This window comes from Chiloscyllium plagiosum, unplaced genomic scaffold (genome assembly GCF_037043375.1).
Source record: "Chiloscyllium plagiosum isolate Xiang-an unplaced genomic scaffold, Cpla_swu_hap1 HiC_scaffold_11, whole genome shotgun sequence".
NCBI classification, from domain to species: Eukaryota; Metazoa; Chordata; class Chondrichthyes; order Orectolobiformes; family Hemiscylliidae; genus Chiloscyllium; species Chiloscyllium plagiosum.
In genome coordinates, this window is record NW_028270149.1 from 58,984,225 (window position 1) to 59,007,412 (window position 23,188).

The 23,188-nt window shown below is 41.2% G+C and overlaps 1 protein-coding gene across 11 annotated transcripts in view; it reads right to left on the bottom strand.

The window, feature by feature from the left end:
* The window catches only part of drp2 (dystrophin related protein 2), a 518,740-nt gene that overhangs the window by 61,448 nt on the left and 434,104 nt on the right, over positions 1 to 23,188 (bottom strand). For all 11 annotated transcript variants that reach the window (XM_087992120.1, XM_087992121.1, XM_087992125.1 and 8 more), the window contains 2 exons: positions 19,925 to 20,003; positions 14,804 to 14,864 (listed from right to left, as the gene is read on the bottom strand). In XM_087992120.1, the coding sequence (XP_087848246.1) occupies positions 14,804 to 14,864; positions 19,925 to 20,003 (140 nt within the window). The remainder of the gene's footprint in view (positions 1 to 14,803; positions 14,865 to 19,924; positions 20,004 to 23,188) is intronic.

The window sequence follows — 23,188 nt, forward strand, 5'->3', positions numbered from 1 at the left end:
AATTAATGACCTTCCATGCATGTCTGGGGATAGTGGGAAGGAATGATTGGCAGGAGTGTGCAGGGTGCAGATCTGCCTTCCCACCTCCTTCTGAGTAAGTCAGGGCCAGGAAGGTTTGTGGGCGGTCTTTCTGTCTGAACACAAATTGACATCCTTAAGACAGCAATTAATACAGCTCCTTTGGCACACACTAAACAACCAATGTTCCACTCCCAACCATTCCAAGCCATATACATCAGTCAAGCAGAATACAGTCTATGTATTGTGCCCCTAAATTATTACAAGTCTCTGCATAACATGTACCTCTAATGGAGGCAGGTCGCATTTGAATATCAGTTTTTCTATAATGTTTGAGTTTTAGTATAAATCTGTAAGATGTATCTAAGCTATAAATGATTCACACTATATTCACCTTTCACTCCTCATTGTAACTGAGGCAATGCCATTTCTCAAAACTCCATCTCCTGTGTCCTTTTTTTCCTGACACTGAGTGATTCTTCTCAGCACGCTCGTTTCAATTTAAGATTTTGTTAATTTTAACCTTCCCTTCAGGCATTATTTATTTAACGCTTATATTTTCATTTTCATGATAATTGGCCTTTGCCACCTCACTTCTCTTTGTCACCCCTTTGCTTGCACTTCTGATCCTTGCCTGCCCAGTCTTGCCATTGTGCACCAGCTATAGCACCTCAGCTAGGAGGTAGGCTATCTCTGTTCGTGTCTTTTTGTATCTGCCAAGATATCCTGTACTCATCATGGCAGGTTCTCATTGTTCCATGTGCATCACTGTACCCAATTTCCCTCTAGTTTGCTTCCTACCACCCCATTCCTTGCTTCTCACAGCTCCTACAACTACTTCCCAGCACTCTTAGATCTGCCATCTATATTTTAGTGTGTGGCAGCACTAGTTACCTAACATGCTAATAAATTATTTTGTTAACTGTATGTGTGGCCATTTTGCAAGGATACAAAATACCCTGAAGCAAGAATTATGGTTGGGCTGAGAGGAAGAAGGGATAGGGAAAGTCCTGGCAGTGGAGGAGTGTACTGACGTTTTGGGGAAAGAGATGAATGGCAGACAGGAGAGATATGGGGCAGGGAAGTTGGTGGGAAGAAATAATATAAAAGAGGAAGTGCAGACGGCTATTCACAGGAATTGTTGCACTTTTATTTTCGTTCCTGGGATGGTAATCTTCTAGTCTGACAAAAACCCAGCCGAACCACATTACAATAACATTCATTTTGGGTTTGTTTAAGTTTACAGACTGCAGAAGATGGGAGGTGGCCTAGAGCACAATGGAATAATTAAGTCCTGAGGTAACAAAATACATGAATGGGGGTTTCAGCCGCAGATGAGTTGTGTGTCATATTGGGAGATCGACATGCTTGAACTAAACTTTTCACAATAACTAAGCTTTTCTTTGCACTCTTTCTATAAAGTTCAGAATGTAATTTTTAATATTGATGCAAAAATGATATTTATCTTCCTGTCCTCGGCACTTCATTCAATCTAGGTTGATCACTTGAACATTATCGATAAGAAAGGCCACTCAGGTCATGTAAATTCACTGATCAACACCCTGAAGTGCCTCCATTATAGAATCTAATTGCTTTATAAATAATTCCAAGGCTTTTGACTTCAAATTTGTATTTTACATATTGATTATGTCTGTGTGTGAGAAAGAATTTCCTGATACTAGTCCTTAATTTATCTAGTTTTAACCCAGGCACCTGTCCATACCTTACTCACACACATTACAGCCATATTTCAGATTTGTCTTCTTCATTCTCACAGAGCCCTTAAACTGTCAATAAGTCCACAAATATCTTCTTTACTATGCTGAAAAGTAAAATTCCTTCTCAACTTCTTTCATAATTCAGAGCTTTGACACTAAAGGAGGATTGAGACTAATGAAAGGATGGGATTGGGTTTGATGTTTAAAACTTTGAAAATCAGATTCATGAAACAAATGATCTTTGACCTATCCACCTCTGACTTTAATGAAGGCCCAAAAGTGGGCAAGCAGCAAACTGACTGCAAAGAGCACTTTAAATGTGGTCATGACGTTGTGACCCTCATCGGTATTAAGCCATGTACTGACCTGACTTGGACATGTATCAAGTCCTTCCTCATCACTGGATCGAAATTCTAGAAAATATTAATAAAACTGGGGGTGTTCTTCACGGACCCAGGATGAAGGTCTACTGTTAAATCATTGGCTTTTGTAAGACAACTAGGAATGGGCTAACTGATCTTGCTAATAGTGTCCATATTGCAAGAATGAATAGGTGACATGAATTTCCTTTGGAAAACGAGTCACCTACTTTTACATCCGCTGTGTCATGTTTGTCTGCATTAACTTTTATTTCTAATTGTACTGACAACCAAACTATTTACTCATTCTGTAACTCCTCAGCTGCCCCCTCCAAATTCATAATCTTACCTTGTTTAATTTCATTAGCCATTTCAACCTCTTCTCATTATGTAAATTAGAACTAGCCTAGTTCTCATTTCCTCAAAGAAAACTATCGGGCTTGTCATTTCTGAAATTCAAATTGGCTGCTTCCAATTACTTTCTCTTCACTTAGATAATGTATCATTTTAGTTTTAATTAAAGATTCCAAAACTTTCCCTATCACAGATGTTAAACTAACAGCCTTGCAATTACTTTAAGTATAAGAGAGACTAATGTTTCTGCAGTTTATTGAGATACCCTGTTTGAATGTGGGTGACACACTGACATGGTTTTAACCTAGTGGTAGCTCCCACTGTTCCTTATAATGGTCACTGTTGCATAAAACTCCAGGCTGAACTTCATTAGAACTCTGGGATAGATATCTTTATGTTTTGTGACGTATAGGCCTCGGGCCTTTATATTATTATTTTATAGCAAAGTCATTAATTTTTAAAGATTCTCGCCATCTGGAGAGACTATTGTTTATGCTGTCCTTGTGAATACTTGGAGTAAGTAGTCAGTTAGAAAATTGAATCCCAACTTTGCTGCTCCACTATTTCCAACAATAGAGCCATTACACCAAATGCAACTCTGCATGCACGGATATGACAAGTGTCCTCATCTGGTTGTGAAAGGATAGGCCAGAGGCAGCTCCTGTGTATGTACTGATAATGTCACCACTTTCCCAGCATGGTGATGGCACAATAAATGCTTCATCACTGGTCAGGGAGAGAGTCAAAGGTTGGCACTGAGACTGGGAGCTGCAGCGAGTTGGGGAGGTTGTGAGTGCAGGAACCAAGGGGAAGGCCAGAAATGAGAAGACTGGGAGGGGCAAGCACACCACACACACACACACACACACACACACACACAATTATGCACATTTCTGGAAATGCCACTTCCTTCCATCACTTCCATGATGCTGAGTATGAGGAAGCCCAAAGTCATTGTCGGTAACATCTGGCTTGAACTTCAATTCTGCTATCCAGCAACTTTCCTAACTTACCAGCAACTTACCAAACAGTTCATAATTTGAACCGTGCTTTAAAGAACACATCATGTTCATCACTGACAGTTTATTTCCACTCTAACACAGAAATTATGCCATGAAAATATTTATACATGCCTATATTGCCTTCAGAGTATAAGGTACTCTAAGATGTCTTCACTAAGTCTATATCATCCATGGTCTTCTCCATAAATTAATTTAAATAGATTTGAAAATACCTCACACTGTTTGCCCCATGTACCTCTATCTGCAAAGATCATGTTTACTTACTCTAGATCTTCTGTGACTTGGCTGCACTTTATCTTTATAACCTCCTTTTATTCTAATCAACATTTTGAACTGTCCATTCATTTGCATATGTCATCTGTAATTCTTTCTCTGCTTTCACTTGTCATGTTGACAGAGCTTTCACTGACCTCAGATCTACTTTGTATAACTTCCCATCTGAAACACAATGCAGTTGTCTGCATCTTTATATATTTCCTCATGACCTATGTTTTTGATCAAGGTTTATGTTACTCCTAATATCTCTCATTTGGCACTCATTTTCCTTATGTAAACATATAAAACACCTTGGAGAGCTTTTATCATTAAACATGCTACAAGGATGAAGATTGTTGGAAAGAATAATTCTCTTGAATTCCTGAAGAGTCTCCTGCCTGCATCTATGACCGAGATGATACCTCCTTAATTGTGTACAAGAATTAATCAATATCTTGTCTGTTGTGAGCTGAAAGCTTTGGCAATGTTTCCCCAGTCACTTGGCCATTTCCAGTGGTACTGCTGACATCAGAGAGCTGCCGGTCATTTGATTGGCTAACAGCACTTGTAAGAGTTCCTGCCCAGCTGAGGGTGGAGGTCCCGCCTTAACTAATTATCACCATCTCTGCTCCCATCCCTCCCCCTCAACCAGCCCTCACCATCAGATCACTGAGTGGTGAGGTGCCATTCGTTAGGATCCCTTACATACTCTATAATGTCAGAACACAGACAACAACTTTAATAATGCACTCTTACCATGGGAAAACATTGTATCAAAGTATGATGGGTGTAAATGGAGTTGACAGTATCTGAACTAGCAGAGAGTCAATAACTAGGCCATTCATTTAAGGCAATCTGTATAAGGAATAGAGGAGAATTGAGGAGGAACGTTTTCACCCAGAGGGGAATTTCCACAATTGTTTCTTTCCCTACCACCAGTTATGAAGTGTGACAAACCAGGTGGCAACCTATCTCCCTGAATCGCAGGGTCCCGCTAAGAGTGGTATATCTGAACTGATAGATGCTGCATATTTATCAAGTGATGGAGCTGCATCAGAATGCTCACAATCTCCCCTGAGCCTCTTAGCCTCAACTCATGACAACTGCAGCAATAAAAAACTCAGAGAACCCAATGAGAGATGAAAAACTTGAATTAGAATTGACTAGAAGGGAAGGACCAAAGTAACCATTGTGCAATTTATCGGATTTCAGTTTGTGTTAACATTAGTTAAATGTAAGTCAGTGTTATGTGCCATGTTGGGGGTTTGGGAAGGTGGGAAAGGCAGAAATCCTCAATGCACTTTAAAACTCCTTGACAATCCATTGAGGTGGCGTAAAGTACAGGGTTATGGGTGAGAACTGGAAGGTCTGATTATGTTGGATAACTATCAAATACAACAAGTTGAATGGCTTGTTTCAGTGCTGTAAATCTTTCCATGGGAAGGCAGATCCCCAGCTGGCTGAAACATTTCTGGAAGTGCATAGGCTGGAGAGAAACACTGTTCCCAGCAGACAGGAGGAAGAGGCAGGCTACTGAAACCAAATGAGCATGCTTACAAGTTACTCATGAGGTCAGCAGCAGGACTGCTCCCCGAGGAGGTTGCTTCAGAGCCGCAAAAGGTTCAATGCTCTTGAGGGCAGGAAAGGTAAATGGCATTCTACATTGAACTAGCAAACCCCACATTCGGAATCCCCTGCATTGTACTACAAACTGCTCTTCAGACCAACAGACTTGGCACCTCCACACATTACTCTGTCTCCAAACACCTCCAACCCCATCTAAATGGCCAAACATAAGATTCAGCCCAGTTGCTATCTAATACACATCACTCACTGTCACCCTCCACAAATGTAGTCCTTTTGTTGTGACATTTGTCCCAGAAGCATTAGGGTCAGGAAAATCTTTAATTTTTAAAAAATAGTTTACAAACTTTGTAATTGTTTTGAAGAATATTGAAAAGGCTTTGAAGAGTTTGCAACAGTTTGAAATGGAACAATTGTAATTTTCTTGGATGGTAAGAAAGACTGATCCTTGACCGAGAAGCAAGATCAACAGAAAGGAAATTAATATGAAAAGTGTGTGCCCAGTCACAAAAGACAGGGGAAAGCTACAGTAGAGAAGGTACATTTACACTGCAGGAGCTGTCCTACAGTTAAGGAGGACAGAAACTTAAAGGGATGGAGCAGAGACCGTGACTTGGCCAATTTTATCATAGAGTCCCCACAGTGTGGAAACAGGCCATTTGGCCCAACAAGTCCATGCTGACCCTCCAAAGAGTATCCCGCCCAAACCCATTCCACTAACCCATCACTTTCCATTTCCCCTGATTAATTTCCTCTAACCTACACATCCCTGAACAACATGGGCAATTTAGCATGGCCAATTCACCTAAAATGCACATCTTTGGATGATGGGAGGAAATTTGGGTACCCAGAGGAAACCCATGCAGACGCAGGGAGAACTTCGTGTAGACAGTCACCCGAGGGTCAAGCCTGGGTCCCTGGCACTGTGAGGCAGCAGTGCTTACCACTGAGCCACTGTGGCTGAGCTTTGCCAGAACTGACCAGATTATTTAATTGGGTTTATGAATGGAGTCAATTATAGGCACCTCTGATTAATTATGTCATCAAAACTATTATGCACCTACTTAAGGAGGTTGTGCAAAAGTCTGATGTTTGGTTTGTGAACATCTCTGGGGATCTCAGTTGGAATATGGCTAACAATGAAATGACTTATAAGTTGAATTAATTGAGTGGCGAGGTGAGAGATCCTACACACTAGAGGCTGAGTCCGAAAACTTTGGAATTGCACATGATGCTACATGTCTTCACAGAGTGATATGGTTGTCTGTAGTTGGCAAATGTTAATTTGGATCCAAGCCAGTTGGTAAGTCAGAAATGAAGGTAACTTTCTTTGAGGATAGATTTTTATTAGCTACTTAGTTTTACTGCAACCTCAATACAGCAGTTACATCTGCTCCTCTTTTATGTTTGTATCCATCCAGTTAATTAATTGATCAAATAACCCCAACCAACTGCTTAACTAATGCTTACATTAACATAATAGAAGCATCTTTGTTGCATCAACTATCTAAAGTTAATTTTACCTTTTTATTTGATGCATCATTTGCCTGTTAACTAAAGTTCAATTTGTATTGGTTCTGATTTGTGCTAAAGTTAAAAGCTATAACAAGTGGGATCTTGATGGGAAGCTCTTCATTTGGTGGTTAACTAGTAAATTTGGATGATTTGTTATGGTTCTCCATGCGGATCAAAACACCATCCTCTCAAAACATTCCATTTCTCAAATTCTCGGTTCTTAGTTTGTCTCCTTGTAGGAAAGAGAGTACAGAGCTCAAGGGAAAGAGATAAAACCTGGGGTCACCCATCAGTCATGGACATCCTGAACACTGCAGAGAGGAGGTGATGGAGTTGATAGAGATTATCAGTATTCCATATGATAAAGCCACATGGAACACAACACTTACTTAAATTTAACTGATGTTAACATGAACTGAAATCCAATAACTGCACCATGATTACTTTGATCCTTTCCTCTCGTCAAATCTATTTCATATCTTTCATCTCTCATTGGGCTCCCTGGGATTTTTTTGCTGCAGTTGGCATGAGGGGAGGCTAAGGATTTCTCAGAGGAGATTGTGAGCATTCTGATGGAGCCCCATCATTTGATAAACATGCAGCCTCTGTTAGCTCAGATATACCAACCTTAGCAAGACCTCCAATGCAGGGAGATAGGTTGTCACATGGTTAGTCACACTTCATAACTGGTGTTAGGGGACAGAGACAATATTGAAAAGTCCCCAATAAAGATCGCAGAACTCATTGAGCTCTGTTCAGTTGAGCACAGGTATTGAGGCTAGAGGTTGGAAAGACGAAAATTGTGGAGCAGCAACAGGAAATGTGTTAATAACTTTTGACATTTTCAGTGGCTCAGCATATCCTGGGATGGAGATTGAAGGATCCCATCTCTACCATTGATGTTTCAGGTCTTGTTGCTGATGACCACTTCCACACAGACAGTCACCATTTTCATGGAGCATCTGATGCAGGAAGAGACTAATTGCATTCTGGTCATCATCTGCATGCTCAGATCACCAGCTAAGTATCTGAAGAAAGCCTTGCTTGGCCATGCAAAACTTCACCTGTCTGACTCTGCTCAAGCTGCTTTCACTTCCCATCTCCTGGCTGCCCACTCCTTAGTCAGAGGCCACAAACTGACTCCTATCTTATTGATAGGATCTGGCCCTGCATAAGTGCTTGTGGGCCTGTCTTTGGTTGGGCACCCAAAATCAGGAATTGTCCACCTTGTACATCTGAGTAATCAAGGCAGGAAAATGAGCAGCCTGCCTCTGGCTCTACATTCATGTGCTATATAGCTTCACAAACTCAGATTAGTATCCTTGTAGAAATCTATCACAGGCATCCCTGGCAGCTAGGTGACAGACTACAGGAGGGCCCCTCATCTGCTACTCCTCTTCACACTTCTCTACCTCTTAGGATATTGAATGATCATCACCCTGCTCCTTATGCAGTTCCAGTCCTCTCTCAAGCTCAACATTGTGCAAGGTACAGCAGGTTATTACCATTCTGGGCACTTTACTGATGCACGCTAAAGATTGTCCAAATCACATTTCTACCTCCCTGCTAACTTTCTCAATGCTCATGCTGTGCTGGTGTGGCCCTGATTGTATCTTTCCTTTATGTCAGTGGTAGGGATGCAAGGGATGCAAGTACTGTAGACGCCATCAGTCACATCCTCACCCTTATCTCCAGAGAGAAGTCTGGTGAAGCAAAGTTCTATGAGATGCCACTGGCATTTAATCATGGCAGCTCCCAGGAGAACCTGCATATGCAATGCAAAGAAAACCTTCCAGCTGAACATTAATGGAGTGAATCCCTCCCTACTGATATATACCTGTGGATGATCAGATGTCATTTTCATTGCCATTTGTCAATGACTCATTGCACCTGTGGGTACCTCTTGCAGGAAGGCTTTGTCTCAGGATACAGCAGATAGCAGCACTGACCTAAAATGACTGCCAGTTAGCTGAGGGAAAAGGCTGCTGCTGCAGCACAGATAACCCTTGGCCTTATCTATACTGCAAACCATCTTCTTAAACCCATCTCCACTCTCACCTCCAGAAACAAGAAGATTTAATTGGTAGCAGTTTCAACTAATGAAACTCTAAAAGCACAAGTGTAAAATTATGAATGAATGACTTTTTAAAGCTCAACACACTCTATTGTCACTATAGGGTCCATTTCTTCTGTAGAGTGGGAATGGATATGTAATTGCCATAACTTTGCATGGACAATATGAGGGGCCATAACTTGGCATGAAGGGTGGGAGGGGTCATGGACTGGGCAGCGGGCATAGCATGGCAGGGGAGTATGAGTAAAACCTTTCGAACCTACCTTTCAATGGATTTGCTCATCTATTCTATGGTGCACGATAGCTTGGAGGTGCCATGAATAACAAGTTTTAAAATCCTGGCCCTGACTCCATGACAATTCCGAAGGACTAGAGAATGTCCATTGTCTCACTGGAATCAGTGAGGTCTGGAATGAGATGTGCAGACATATGACCTCAGTTAGCCCTTAACCTCAACTGGGACTGTTGAAACCTGGAGATGCTGGGAATGATGTCAGGAATTCAAGAATTGGTTTGGGGCTGCCACCTTCACCCCATCCCGGGATTCTACCTGATTCCATGAAAATTCTCCCCAAGTATCTTCTAATGTGGATCAACGTCATATTTTGTTTTATAATGCACCAGTGAAGCGCCTTGTTTTATTACATTAAAGACATTGTATAAGTTTATTTTTGCTGCTCCTGTCCCTAATCAGAGATGCAAGATAAAATTTTAAAAACTGCTACCATACTGCAATGAAGGGTAGACCAAGGAGGATTGTTACATGTACTCAAGTACAGGGTACAAGAATACAGTGACATTGTACTCTGAAATGAGTACAATGTTGCCATTCCCGGCACCATCTTAGCTATAAGAGTACCTGGGTACAAAATCTTTAGAAAAATAAATAAATAATTTAGAAAAGTTAGAGTGCAAGACAGTAGAAGTGACTTCCAACATTGTGAAATCACCTGAACCAATCTTGTGAGTAAATGACTTTTACTGAGGTAAGGAAGGAGCTGTTTTTGTTCAGTATTCAGTTTATCCAGCTGTTACCCTGTCAAGCCCTGCTGTACTCTCAGCTTGTTGACATTGATGTGTTTCAGAGAGCTCAGAAACTGATTCATTGGTGGTTAAAGCCAGAATGCACACTTAATTATGCTTTTGACTTCCTTCTCGCACATTTAATTTTCAGACATGCCACCCCTCCTTGCTCACCTTCAAAGCTACATTCGTTAAATACAGAAGTTAGTGGGATCACAGCTGCTTTCCAGATCATCAACTCTATTTATTATCATTTTACTCTGCCTGACCCTGAGACCTGCATGTGCCTGTGTCTCTCTGTAAATTAAAATTCTGCTTTTGACAAAAAATTGAAAGGACTGCGGATGTTGGGAATCTGAAATAGGAACACAAATTGCTGGAAAATCTTAGCAGATCTTTGTTTCTTTATTTTTAAAATTTTTTTTTGAGTGCGAGCAGCAGCGGAGGTAAGACGAACCTGAAAGACTGCAGCTAAGGTAAGGCAGATTTTTTAAAATTACTTACCGGTAGCGGACAGCGGTGTTTTCCCTTTCACAGAAGGAGCGGGAGCAGCGGGGGACGTGACGAGGACCGGAGGAGCAGCCGGGAATGAAAGCAGTGACCATATATATCAGCAAGGCGGCTAAACCCGAGACTCTACAACTGTAGTGTCTCCCACCCGCTCTCCTCCTCTAACCTAGTTAATAAGGGAAAGTTCATTCTAAACTTCCTCTATTGAATATAAGTTTGTTATTAATTTTATAGCAACTTGAACTAAGGTTTCTACTTTAGTACTGAGTGGGTGTTCAGATAAGTCGGGTATGGATGCTAGGGCAGTTGCTTGTCCTCCTGCAGAATGTGGCAGGTGAGAGACATGGCACACGTCTCTGCTGGCTAAATCTGTGGGAAGTGCACCCAACTCCAACTCCTTGAAAACCGTGTTAGGGAATTGGAGCTGGAGCTGGATGAACTACGGATCATTCGGGAGGCTGAGGGGGTAATTGAGAGGAGTTACCAGGAGTTGGTCACTCCTAAGACTCAGGACAAGGATAGATGGGTTAACGTTAGGGGGAGGAAAGGGGACAGACAGACAGTGCAGAGATCCCCTGTGGACATTCCCCTCAGCAATAAGTATACTGTTTTGGATACTGCTGGGGGGGATGACCTACCAGAGGAAAGCCATAGCAGTCAGTTCTCTGGCACTGAGCCTGACACTGTGGCAAAGAAGGGAAGGGGGCAGAATAGAAAAGTACTCGTGGTAGGGGACTCGATAGTTAGGGGAATCGACAGGAGATTTTGTGGTCAGGATCGGGATTCCCGGAAGGTATGTTGCCTCCCTGGTGCCAGGGTCCGGGACGTCTCCGATCAGGTGTATAAGGTTCTAAAAGGGGAGGGCAAACAGCCAGAAATCGTGTTACATATTGGCACTAATTATATAGCCAGGAAAAGGATCGAGGATATAAAAAGTAATTTCAGGGAGTTAGGATGGAAGCTGCAAAGCAGGACGAACAGAGTAGTGTTCTCTAGTTTACTACCAGAGCCACGAATAGCGAGGCGAGGAACAGGGAGTGGGCGCAGCTTAACATGTGGCTGCGCAGCAGGTGTAGGAGGGAGGGCTTCAGATATGTAGATAATTGGGATGCCTTCTGGGGAAGGTGGGACCTGTACAAGAAGGACGGGTTGCATCTGAACTGGAAGGGGACCAATGTCCTGGGTGGAAGGTTTGCTCGAGTAGTTCGAGAGGGTTAAACTAGTATGGCAGGGGGGTGGGAACCTGAGCTGTGTACTGGAGGTGAGAGTTAATGCAGATGAGGAAATAGCAAGAGGTAGACCAGCTAGTGGGAAGGACTTTCCTGGGAAGGAACCAAGGGATCAGTTAAAGTGTGTTTGCTTTAACGCAAGGAGTATCAGGAATAAAAGTGATGAACTTAGAGCATGTATCAGTACCTGGTGCTATGATGTTGTGGCCATAACAGAGACATGGGTTTCTCAGGGGCAGGAATGGTTGCTGGATGTTCCAGGGTTTAGAGCATTTAAAAAGAATAGGGAGGGGGGAAAAGAGGAGGGGGTGTAGCACTACTAATCAGAGAGGGTACCAAAGCTACAGAAGCTTCCATTGTCGAGGAAGATCTGCCTACCGAGTCAGTATGGGTGGAAGTTAGGAACAGCAAGGGAGCAGTCACCTCGTTTGGGGTTTACTACAGGCCCCCCAATAGCAGCAGGGAGATGGAAGAAAGCATAGGTCGGCAGATTTTGGAAAAGTGTAGACGTAGTAGGGTTGTTGTAATGGGTGACTTTAACTTTCCCAATATTGATTGGAACCTCCTTCGAGCAGAAGATTTGAATGGAGCTGTTTTTGTAAGGTGTGTTCAGGAGGGTTTCCTAACTCAGTACGTTGACAGGCCGACAAGGGGAGAGGCCATTCTAGACTTGGTGCTCGGAAACGAGCCGGGGCAGGTATCAGATCTTGTGGTGGGAGAGCATTTTGGCGATAGTGACCACAACTGCCTCATATTCTACATAGCTATGATTTGGAGATGCCGGTGTTGGACTGGGGTGTACAAAGTTAAAAATCAATTAAACCTGTTGGACTATAACCTGGTGTTGTGTGATTTTTAACTTTACATAGCTATGGAGAAGGAGAGGATTAGGCAAAATGGGAGGGTATTTAATTGGGGAAGAGGAAACTATGATGTGATTAGACATGAGTTAGGAAGCATCGATTGGGAGCAATTGTTCCATGGTAAAGGCACTATAGACATGTGGAGACTATTTAAGGAACAGTTGTTGCAAGTGATGAATAAATATGTCCCTCTGAGACAGGCAAGAAGTGGTAAGGTAAAGGAACCTTGGATGACGAGAGCGGTGGAGCTTCTTGTCAAAATGAAAAAAATAGCTTACATAAGGTGGAGGGAGCTAGGGTCAAGCTCAGCTCTACAGGATTACAGGCAGGCGAGGAAGGAGGTCTGAGGATAGCCAGGAGAGGGCACGAGAAAGGCTTGGCAGAACGGATTAGGGAGAACACAAAGGCATTTTATACTTATGTGAGGAATAAGAGAATGGTCAAGGTGTTAGAAAGGATTCTGAGGGAGAGGATTTATGACCATCTGGAAGAGCATGGCTTGATTAAATGCAGCCAACACGGCTTTGTGAGGGGCAGGTCACGCCTCACAAACATTATCGAGTTCTTTGAGGATGTGACTAGAAAAGTTGATGAGGGTCGAGCTGTGGATGTGGTGTATATGGACTTCAGCAAGGCATTTGATAAGGTTCCCCATGGTAGGCTCATTCAGAAGGTCAGGAGGAATGGGATACAGGGGAACTTAGCTGTCTGGATACAGAATTGGCTGGCCAACAGAAGAAAGCAAGTGGTAGTAGAAGGAAAATATTCTGCCTGGAAGTCTGTGGTAAGTGGTGTTCCACAGGGCTCTGTCCTTGGGCCTCTACTGTTTGTAATTTTTATTAATGACTTGGATGAGGGGATTGAAGGATGGGTCAGCAAGTTTGCAGATGACACAAAGGTTGGAGGTGTCGTTGACAGTAAAGAGGGCTGTTGTAGGCTGCAGCGGGACATTGACAGGATGCAGAGATGGGCTGAGAGATGGCAGATGGAGTTCAACCTGGATAAATGCGAGGTGATGCATTTTGGAAGGTCGAATTTGAAAGCTGAGTACAGGATTAAGGATAGGATTCTTTGCAGTGTGGAGGAACAGAGGGATCTTGGTGTGCAGGTGCATAGATCCCTTAAAATGGCCACCCAAGTGGACAGGATTGTTAAGAAAGCATATGGTGTTTTGGCTTTCATTAACAGGGGGATTGAGTTTAAGAGTCATGAGATCTTGTTGCAGCTCTATAAAACTTTGGTAAGACCACACTTGGAATATTGCGTCCAGTTCTGGTCGTCCTATTATAGGAAAGATGTGAAAGCTTTGGAGAGGGTTCAGAGGAGGTTTACCAGGATGCTGCCTGGACTGGAGGGCTTATCTTATGAAGAGAGGTTGATTGAGCTTGGACTTTTTTCATTGGAGAAAAGGAGGAGGAGAGGGGACCTAATTGAGGTATACAAGGTAATGAGAGGCATAGATAGAGTCGATAGCCAGAGACTATTTCCCAGGGCAGAAATGACTAACACGGGGAGTCATTGTTTTAAGGTGATTGGAGGAAAGTATAGAGGGGATGTCAGAGGTGGGTTCTTTACACAGAGAATTGTGAGAGCATGGAACGCGTTGCCAGCAGAAGTTGTGGAAGCAAGGTCTTTGGGGACATTTAAGAGACTACTGGACATGTATATGGTCACAGAAATTTGAGGGTGCATACATGAGGATCAGTGGTCGGCACAACACCGTGGGCTGAAGGGCCTGTTCTGTGCTGTACTGTTCTATGTTCTATTGGATAGGCATATGGAGGATAGTGGGCTAGTGTAGGTTAGGTGGGCTTGGATCGGCGCAACATCGAGGGCCAAAGGGCCTGTACTGCGCTGTATTTTTCTAGGTTCTATGTTCTATCTGGCAAAATCTATGGAGAGAAATCAAAGTTAACGTTTCGGGTCCGTTGATCCTTCTTCAGAACTTGATGTATCAAGTGCTGAAGAAGGGTCACCGGAACTGAAACATTAACTCTGATTTCTCTCCACAGATGCTGCCAGTTATGCTGAGATTTTCCAACAATTTCTATTTTTGCTTAAAATTCTGCCCCATGTCTTTAGCATTGTCTAACTAGATGAAAGATAATCAGCAGAACTCAAGAAAGATGGACAGAAGCGAACAAACAAAAAGAATGTTAATGTTAATCATAAGTATTTTGAGACAATTTACAAGTTAAATGAGTTACTAAAAGCACGACTCTCCATTTGAGGTGTCATGAGTGGGATGGAAGAGGAGACCGTTGTCGAGGTTTACTTACTTGATGTAATATGGCACTTTGTTTGGTGAGATGGCCCTCTCCCAGGGAACCTGGACAGAAGCTGGAAGTATGAGTCATACAGAGATTTGGATAGAAAATATGAAAACAAAATTCACAAAATCACTTTACAGCATAAATTGCATTTTAGGTCATACATTTGAATTCATCAGCTCTCATCTTGACGTATGTAGGCGATTGTCCCTGTGATCTAATTGTCATAACAAGAAAAATTACAGTTTGCTTTGACTAAATGTGTAAGGACGATGTGTACATTTTATAATGTTTCTCAAAGTTCAGGAGAAGTGAATTTTTAAAGGAATTTTTACTTTAAAGCTCAAATCAATTATTTGGATGCTAGTAAAATGGTGTTCGGTACCGAGATAATGACCAGTAAATTACACAGGTTACTAGACATTGATGAGTGACTCCTGTGAAGGATAACGGATATTGTGAATTGTTTTATACATATAAGCACCTCAACATGAATATTAAAAAGAAGTAAATGTGAGGAAAAGTACAGTCTTTTCTTGGGAGAAGTAGGTTGAAAATACAGAATTCAAGAAGATGATCTGTGTTGTTTTTGAACAGATTGCTATAAGAAGCAAAGAGATAATAGAGGTTTGTCAGGACTTAAAAGTGGAGAAATTCCCAGCTCCAGATGAATTGTATCCTAGGCTGCTGTGGGAGACAAGAGAGAAAATTACAGGAGCCTTGACCCAAATTTTTGAATAATTTCTGGCATCATGGGAGATGCCAGAGGACTGGAGGACAGCTAATGCAATTCCACTTTACCAGAAGGGTGGTAGATAGAGACTCACTGGTCTATAGTTCCCTGGTCTAACATCAGTGATAGGGAAACTGTTGGAGAAATTAGTGCAAGAGAAAATTAATGTCTATTGAGAGAGGTAAGATTTGATCAGGGATACCCAGCATGGTTTTGTCAGAGAGAGGTCATGCCTAACAATTCTAGCAGAATATTTTGAGGATGTGACCAAGTGTTTTGATGAGGGTAGGGCAGTTTATGTGGATTTCAGCGATGTCTTTGTCAAGGTGCCACATGGGAAACCAATAACGAAAGTAAAGGTCCATGGGATCTAGGGTAACTTGGCAAGTTGGATCCAAAATTGGCTCAGTGACAGGAGACAGAATATGGTGGAAGAAAGCTGTGTGTGTGTGTGAATGGAACACAGCGTACAGTGGCATACCACAGGGATCAGTGCTGGGTCCCTTATTATTTGTGATATTCATAAATGAGGCAGATAAGAGTGTGGTGGTATGTCAAGTAAGTTTGTGGATGACACAAACATTGGTTGGGTGGTTGACAGTGAGGAGGAATGTGTTAGGTTACCAGCGTAAGTAAAATGGATTGATCACATAGGCAAATCAGTAGCAGATGGAATTTAATTCTCATAAATGTGAGGTGATGCACTTTGGAAGAAAGAATAAGCAAGGGAGTACTCAATGATAGGAAAACACCATTAAGCTCAAAGGAACAAAGGAATTTTGAGGGTGCTTGTCCACAGATTCCTGCATGACAGGTTAACAGGATGGTTAAGAAGGCATTTAGGATACTTGCCTTTTTCCATCATGGCATAGATTAGAAGAGCAGGGAAGTCATGTCAGGGCTATACAGAATTTTGGTTAGGCCTACAGCTAGAATACTGTGTGAAGTTCTATTCACCACACTATAGGAAGGATGTGATTGCATTGGACGGGGTGCAAAAGGGATTCATCAGGATGGAGCATTTCAGCAATGAGGACAGGTTGGATAAGCTTGTTTTCTTTCAAGCAGAGAATCTTGAGGGAAGACATAAGAATTAGGTATATAAGTTTATGAGGGGCATGGACAGGGTGAGTAGAACGCAGCTGTTCTCCTTAGTTAAAGGGTCAATAACAAGAGGGCATAACTTTAAAGTTAAGGGCAGGAGGTTTAAAGGGGATATGAGGAAAGACATTTTCACCCAGAGTTTGCTAGGGGTCTGCTTGAGAGATTTGTGAGACAGAAAACCTTACAACTTTTAAAAGGTACTTAAAAAGCACTTGAAGTGTAAACACATTCGAGCCTATGGGCCTAATGTGGGAAAGTGGGACAAATGTGGGTAATCATATTTTTTTGGCAGTACAAACTCGCTGGACTGAATGGCCTCTTTTGTACTGTATGATTCGATGAGTCTAAATGCAATTTAAACATAGATTTACTCTAGTAGGCTTTGAGAAGATTTGTAGCTCAGTTTGAGGTTCTGGATTAAAGATTGCTCACTGAGCTGGAAGGTGTGTTTTCAGACATTTCATTACCATATTAAGTAACATCATCAATGAGCCTCCGGTGAAGCACTGGTGTTATGACCTGCTTTCTTCTTATGTGTTTAGGTTTCCTTGAGTTGGTGATGTCATTTCCTATGCTAATGTCATTTCCTGTTCTTTTTCTCAGAGGTGGTAAATGGGGTCCAAGTTGATGTGTTTATTGATAGGGTTGCAGTTGAAATGCCATGCTTTTAGGAATTCTTGTGCGTGTCCATCCAGACCTTGGATGGATGTGTTGTCCCAGTCGATTAGAAAGCAGCATTAGAAACAACACTGAAAGACAACAAACTCACAGATGAAACCCAGCAAACCATCAGATAGATAGTCGCACCAACATTAAGCAGGAAAAAGAAAGGAAACACACTGAATATACAAGAAAGAAAAGTACTAGAAGGACTCAAAAAAGATAAAAACTTTGTTATCCTACCTGCAAACAAAAGACGTTTGACCGTCGTCTTAAACTGGACAGACTACATTGAGAAAGCGAACGCACTGCTTGCAGATACCGACACTTACCAACAGGTGGCGATAGACCTGACCTACACAACTACGGAACCGAACCACATCCCTACTAAAAACACTTCAGAGAGTTAAACAAGACAGACTTACAAAAAAAATGGAACCAGATGGATCTAACACACCATGCTTCTATGGATTACCCAAAATTCACAAACCAGGAGCTCCCCTTAGACCCATAGTCACGCTACCTGGAACACCAATGTACAGACTAGCCAAGGAACTACACCAAAGACTAAAACACTTAGTAGAAGACTCATGCCACTCCACTCACTCCGCCCAAGAATTCCTGAACACCATCAAAGACACTAAGATAGAAGAGAATGTAATAATGGTCTTCTTTGAAGTAACAGTCCTGCTCACATCCATCAACATCAACCTGGTCAAAGAAACACTTATTACACTATTAGATGAACCAAACACACATAAACCAAACACCACCAACCACACCAGCAAGGACAACATTGTCAAGCTAGTGGACCTGTGCCTTACCACCCATTTCACTTTCAATAACAAAACCTACAGACAAACCAAGGGAACACCCATGGGATCACTGATATCAGGGTTCTTAGCAGAAGCAGTAATGCAGAGACAAACAGCTCTGTCAACCATCCAACCCAAACTTTGGGTCTGCTACGTGAATAACACCTTTGTCATCACTAAACAAAACACATTAGAGGAAACTTCAAGACCATCAATAATATCCTTACTGGCATAAAATTCACTAAAGAGGAGGGAAACAACAACAAACTGCCATTCCTAGATGTCACAGCAGAGCGAACAGCCAATGGGGAACTACAAACCATGAAAACAACACACACTGACCAAATACTGAAGTACAGAAGCATTTATTCCAACACCCACAAATGAAGCTGCAGTAGAACATTATTTCAATGAGCCACCACACTGCACCACAGAGGAACTACGAAGAGCACAGGAAAATCACCTATACAATGTATTCAAAAAGAGCAGGTATCCAATGAACCCAGTTGAGAGTGTGTTGCTGGAAGAGCACATCAGGCCAGGCAGCATCAAGGAGCAGGAAAATTGACGTTTTGGGCCAGAGCCCTTCATTTTCCTGCTCCTCGGATGCTGCCTGACCTGCTGTGCTTTTCCAGCAACACATTCTCAACTCTGATCTCCAGCATCTGCAGACCTCACTCTCACCCAATGAACCCAGTCTGCCAATTACACAGCAACAAATTTAAACAAGCAGACAAAATGCGTCCAGAAACCCTAGTCACTCTTCCCTACATCAAAGACATCTTGGAAATGACTGCCAGACTACTCAGACCTCTTGGCACCATGGTAGCCCACAAACCCACTGACACACTAAAACAGCAGCTAATGAACTTAAAAAGGCCCTATACAGACAACAGGCAAAATGAACATCATTTACAAAATACCTTGCAAGAACCGTAGCAAACACTACATTGGACAAACAGTCAGAAAGCTAGCCAACAGGATACATGAACATCAATTAGCCACAAAACAACATGACCCACTATCACTAGTGTCCCTACAGATGAGGAAGGACACTTTGACTGGGACAACACATCCATCACAGGACAAGCCAAGCAGAGACACACACAAAAATTCCTAGAAGCAAGGCATTCCAACTGGAACGCTATCGATAAACGCATCATCTTGGACCTCATTTACCACCTCTGAGAAAAAGAACAGGAAATGACATCACCAACCCAATGAACCTAAACACATAAATAGAAAGCAGGTCATAACACCAGTGCTTCACTGATGATATTACCTAGTATGGTGATTAGATTACTTACAGTGTGGAAACAGGCCCTTCTGCCCAACAAGTCCACACCGACCTGTCAAAGCGCAACCTACCCAGACCCATTCCCCTTCACCAAACACTATGGGCAATTTAGCATGGCCAATTTACCTAACCTGCACATTTTTGGACTGTGGGAGGAAACCAGAGCACCCGGAGGAAATCCACGCAGACCACAGGGAGAATGTACAAACTCCACACAGTCAGTCGCCTGAGGCACGATTTGAACCCGGGTCGCTGGTGCTGTGAGGCAGCAGTGCTAACCACTGGGCCACTGTGCTGCCCATGAAACAGTTGAAAACAAACCTTCCAGCTCAGTGAGCAAAATTACATCCATAGATTGACTCTGTCAATCCTCAACCACTTTAAGTCAAATATATGCTGTATTTAATAAAGTCAACTGAGTGTGTGATTAATTATTTGATTGTATGAATGTTAATAAAAAGAGTTCCTGTTCTTTTCATAAACTAAGCACACATCTCCAAACTATGTCTTACTGAACTTACTCGATAAAAAATGCTGGGACCCTGGGCCAAAGTCACGGTGAGCATCTTGAAGCTGCTTGAGGCGTTCATTTATGGAAGTCTGTGGAATGAAGAGCAGTAGACATGAAAATCTAAGGACAGGATATTACATAGAACAGTGATTACAATAAAGGATTTGTAATTCCTTTCTGATCAAAGAATTCCATAAACATTTTGCTTATGGAAAGATAAGGGAGAGCGATTGATAAAATATTCCACAAAACTATGGTCAAAAAAACTATTTTTCACAGTCTTTTCTCCCATTTTTATGTTTCCAATTTCAGTACTGTCGAATGTGATGGTACCAGAGCTGAACTGTAACTAAGATGCTTTGATTCTATTTTGTGGCATGTATCTTATGTCAAGTTTCAAATATCTGATAAATTACTTTCTGCAAAATGGAGAAATTTGTTTGACCTTTTTGTCTTTTTGAATGTACATTGAATAAGAACTGAAAATCTAGTCTTGCACATTAAGGCAATGGGCAGCAGCATGTTTTAAATACATTGTTTAATGCCAGAACCATATGTTCCTGTACTCCATTTCCAACACGTATGGGGAAGGAGAAGCAAGTTGAAGAAAAACACAGAAAAAAGTAATGCCCTGGATCAGAGAGATACTTTCCCCTTACAGATTTCATATACAGTAAAGTATTTCCAAAATAAACTGGAAAGAAATGAAAAAAACTTCATTCAAATTTGACACTTCATTTGACCCTGCTAATATTTTCTCCATTTTTAGTGCTTCATAGTAACCTTAAATTGACATTAAGCATTGACAACCTCCTTAAGGATCAAATGCATTTTACAAAAGCTGAAGCCTGGCATCACCTAATGATCACACACACACTCAAAGATTTTTCAAATATTCAAAGAAGTTTTGAGTTTTATGTGTCTTTCACTACAAGGCTTTCACTTCAAATTTCCTCCACTCACCAAGATTGTAAGCCCCCAATTCAACCTTAAGATCACAAACATCTTGATTGTAAACCTCCCTCACTTGGTTCTAACGTACTTGATGCTTGAGTATTGCATCTAAAACTCTCTCTCCTTAGCATGGCTATCCCAGAAATTCAACTCGCTGTTAACAAGGCGTCTACACCCTTTTGGGAATTTCAACAGAACTGTGCTTGAAAGAGCTGTTTTCTACATAGAATTGTACTAAACTGAAAAAAAAAACTATTTGAGACCAGAACCACACATGCAATCTATTCCGCCGCTATGATTAATGTCTTGCTGATCTTTTTCATTGTTCATCTCCCATATACGCTGCTCACATGTCAGTTACTGAAAGCAAGTTGCTTTACCAAAACTAATTTCTAGGGAAATCTAATTCTTAAAACGTCACTTCAACCTAAAATATAGAGTTTCCATGAAGGTACGGGGCCAGCACACTTGAAGGTCGTAGGAATAGAAAGATATACAGATAATCAAATACCGTATGAGAAAGTGGGTTTATGCATTCTGAATTAATTACTTAAACTGATCTAACTAGCCAGAATTGTAAAAGTAGGTTGCAAGGTTGGATTAGTATCCTGGAAGTTAATTTGGCTATGTTTGGTAGTCAAGAAGATATTTCACAGATCATCTGAGAGTAATTGACTCTCTTCATTAAGACATTTAAATATGTGCTGTGTAGTTGATGCCATGGAAAATTGTACATCGATTTAATTGGCCAAAAGTCCTTTTTCTCTTGTTCTAATTTAGGAAAAAAGAGTCTGGAATGAGATAAAAGTTATCTAACTCAAGGAGATCACTGTATTAATGATTATTTACAACCTGTGAAAGTAATTTTTTGGTCTTGGAACCTTGTCAAAGGGTTTACTCTTTGTGGTCCAGTTTGAATGCACATTTGCTTGTTGGTGATTGAATGTTTGTGTTTTTGTTCCCTGGAGTTCGAGATCTGGGAATGCTTTGAATTTAGTTGACCTTTTGGGAATCTATGATGATTTGGAAGTGTAATGTTTGTCCATATTAGTGTGGAACATATATGTTTAATGTAATGTACTTGTGAAGGAGCCATCAATGATTGTTCTTCTTACAGATCATGACTGCCCTACTGCCAATTTCTAACTAGTCACATTCTTTGATTTTTTTCATGAAAGCTAATCTTATTTAATTGAAATCAGTTTAATATGGAGGAAAACAACATTACAATCTTTCAAAAATGTCTTTCCCTTTGATTCTTGCACCATTTGACACCAGTATAAACCTGCTCTCAACTCCGCTATAATTTCATGCTACTGCCAAAGATCAATTTCACCTCTTTTTATCCCCAGGTGTTGGACTAGTCAAAGAATTGACTAAAGGAGGTAAAAGCATTGGCACTATAACCAAATTAGAATCAATCTGCACACTGCTTTCCTATCAAAGTTTTCTGAAGCATGTTTATTTTGTAATTAATAAATCAATTAAATTTGATGTTATGGTATAGTACAGTGACATTAACATTTCAGCATCCTGGCCTCAGGTGCAGAATGATTCTGTACCAGGATTAAAACAGTGTCTGCTCATTTCCTAAAAAAATGGTCTCAGCCTAATAGTGAGGGAAAGTCACCCAGACTTTAACATTTGCTCATTAAGTGAAGGAATTACAGTGAATTAAAAATGTAAAACTGAAAGCATAAAAATGGATGTAAAATATCCCAAACCAACAATCCTGTTTTCATAAAATGATATGAGCAGAATTAATTTTTTTAGTTGTGTTGGACTCATTTGTTTCCACATAAGTTTAAGACTCCTGCATCTCATTTGTGAGTATGGAGTGCCAGTTGTAGCTTTATTCTATTTTAATTTCCCTTCCTCACTGAGAATTGAAGTTTTAATTCAACATTATTTTGTAAAAAATATTAGTGTAACAAAAGTTAAGATACTACTGTTAATATCTGTGTCTCTGGACTAGTCATTATTTGTGCATATGAAGCTTTTTGTTAACATGAACCTTACCAAACTATCAAAATAAAAATTGTGAGTAGACAAGACTTTTTTTAATGCAGCTGCAGTCATTTCACAGACTATAACAATATAATGAGCGATGACTGATCACAACCGCTTAAAGAACCAAATTTGAGATTTAATTGAGAGACTAGAACAAGGTAATTATAATGGATTTCGGAGTTGGAAACTGTGCACATTTTATATTATAAAACAGAGTTTTGAATAAATGAATTTCCAACTTATATTGAAGACTCTTAACAAAACTCATACTCAATACAAGGAAAACAGGTGATTTAATAGCTGAGTGGAA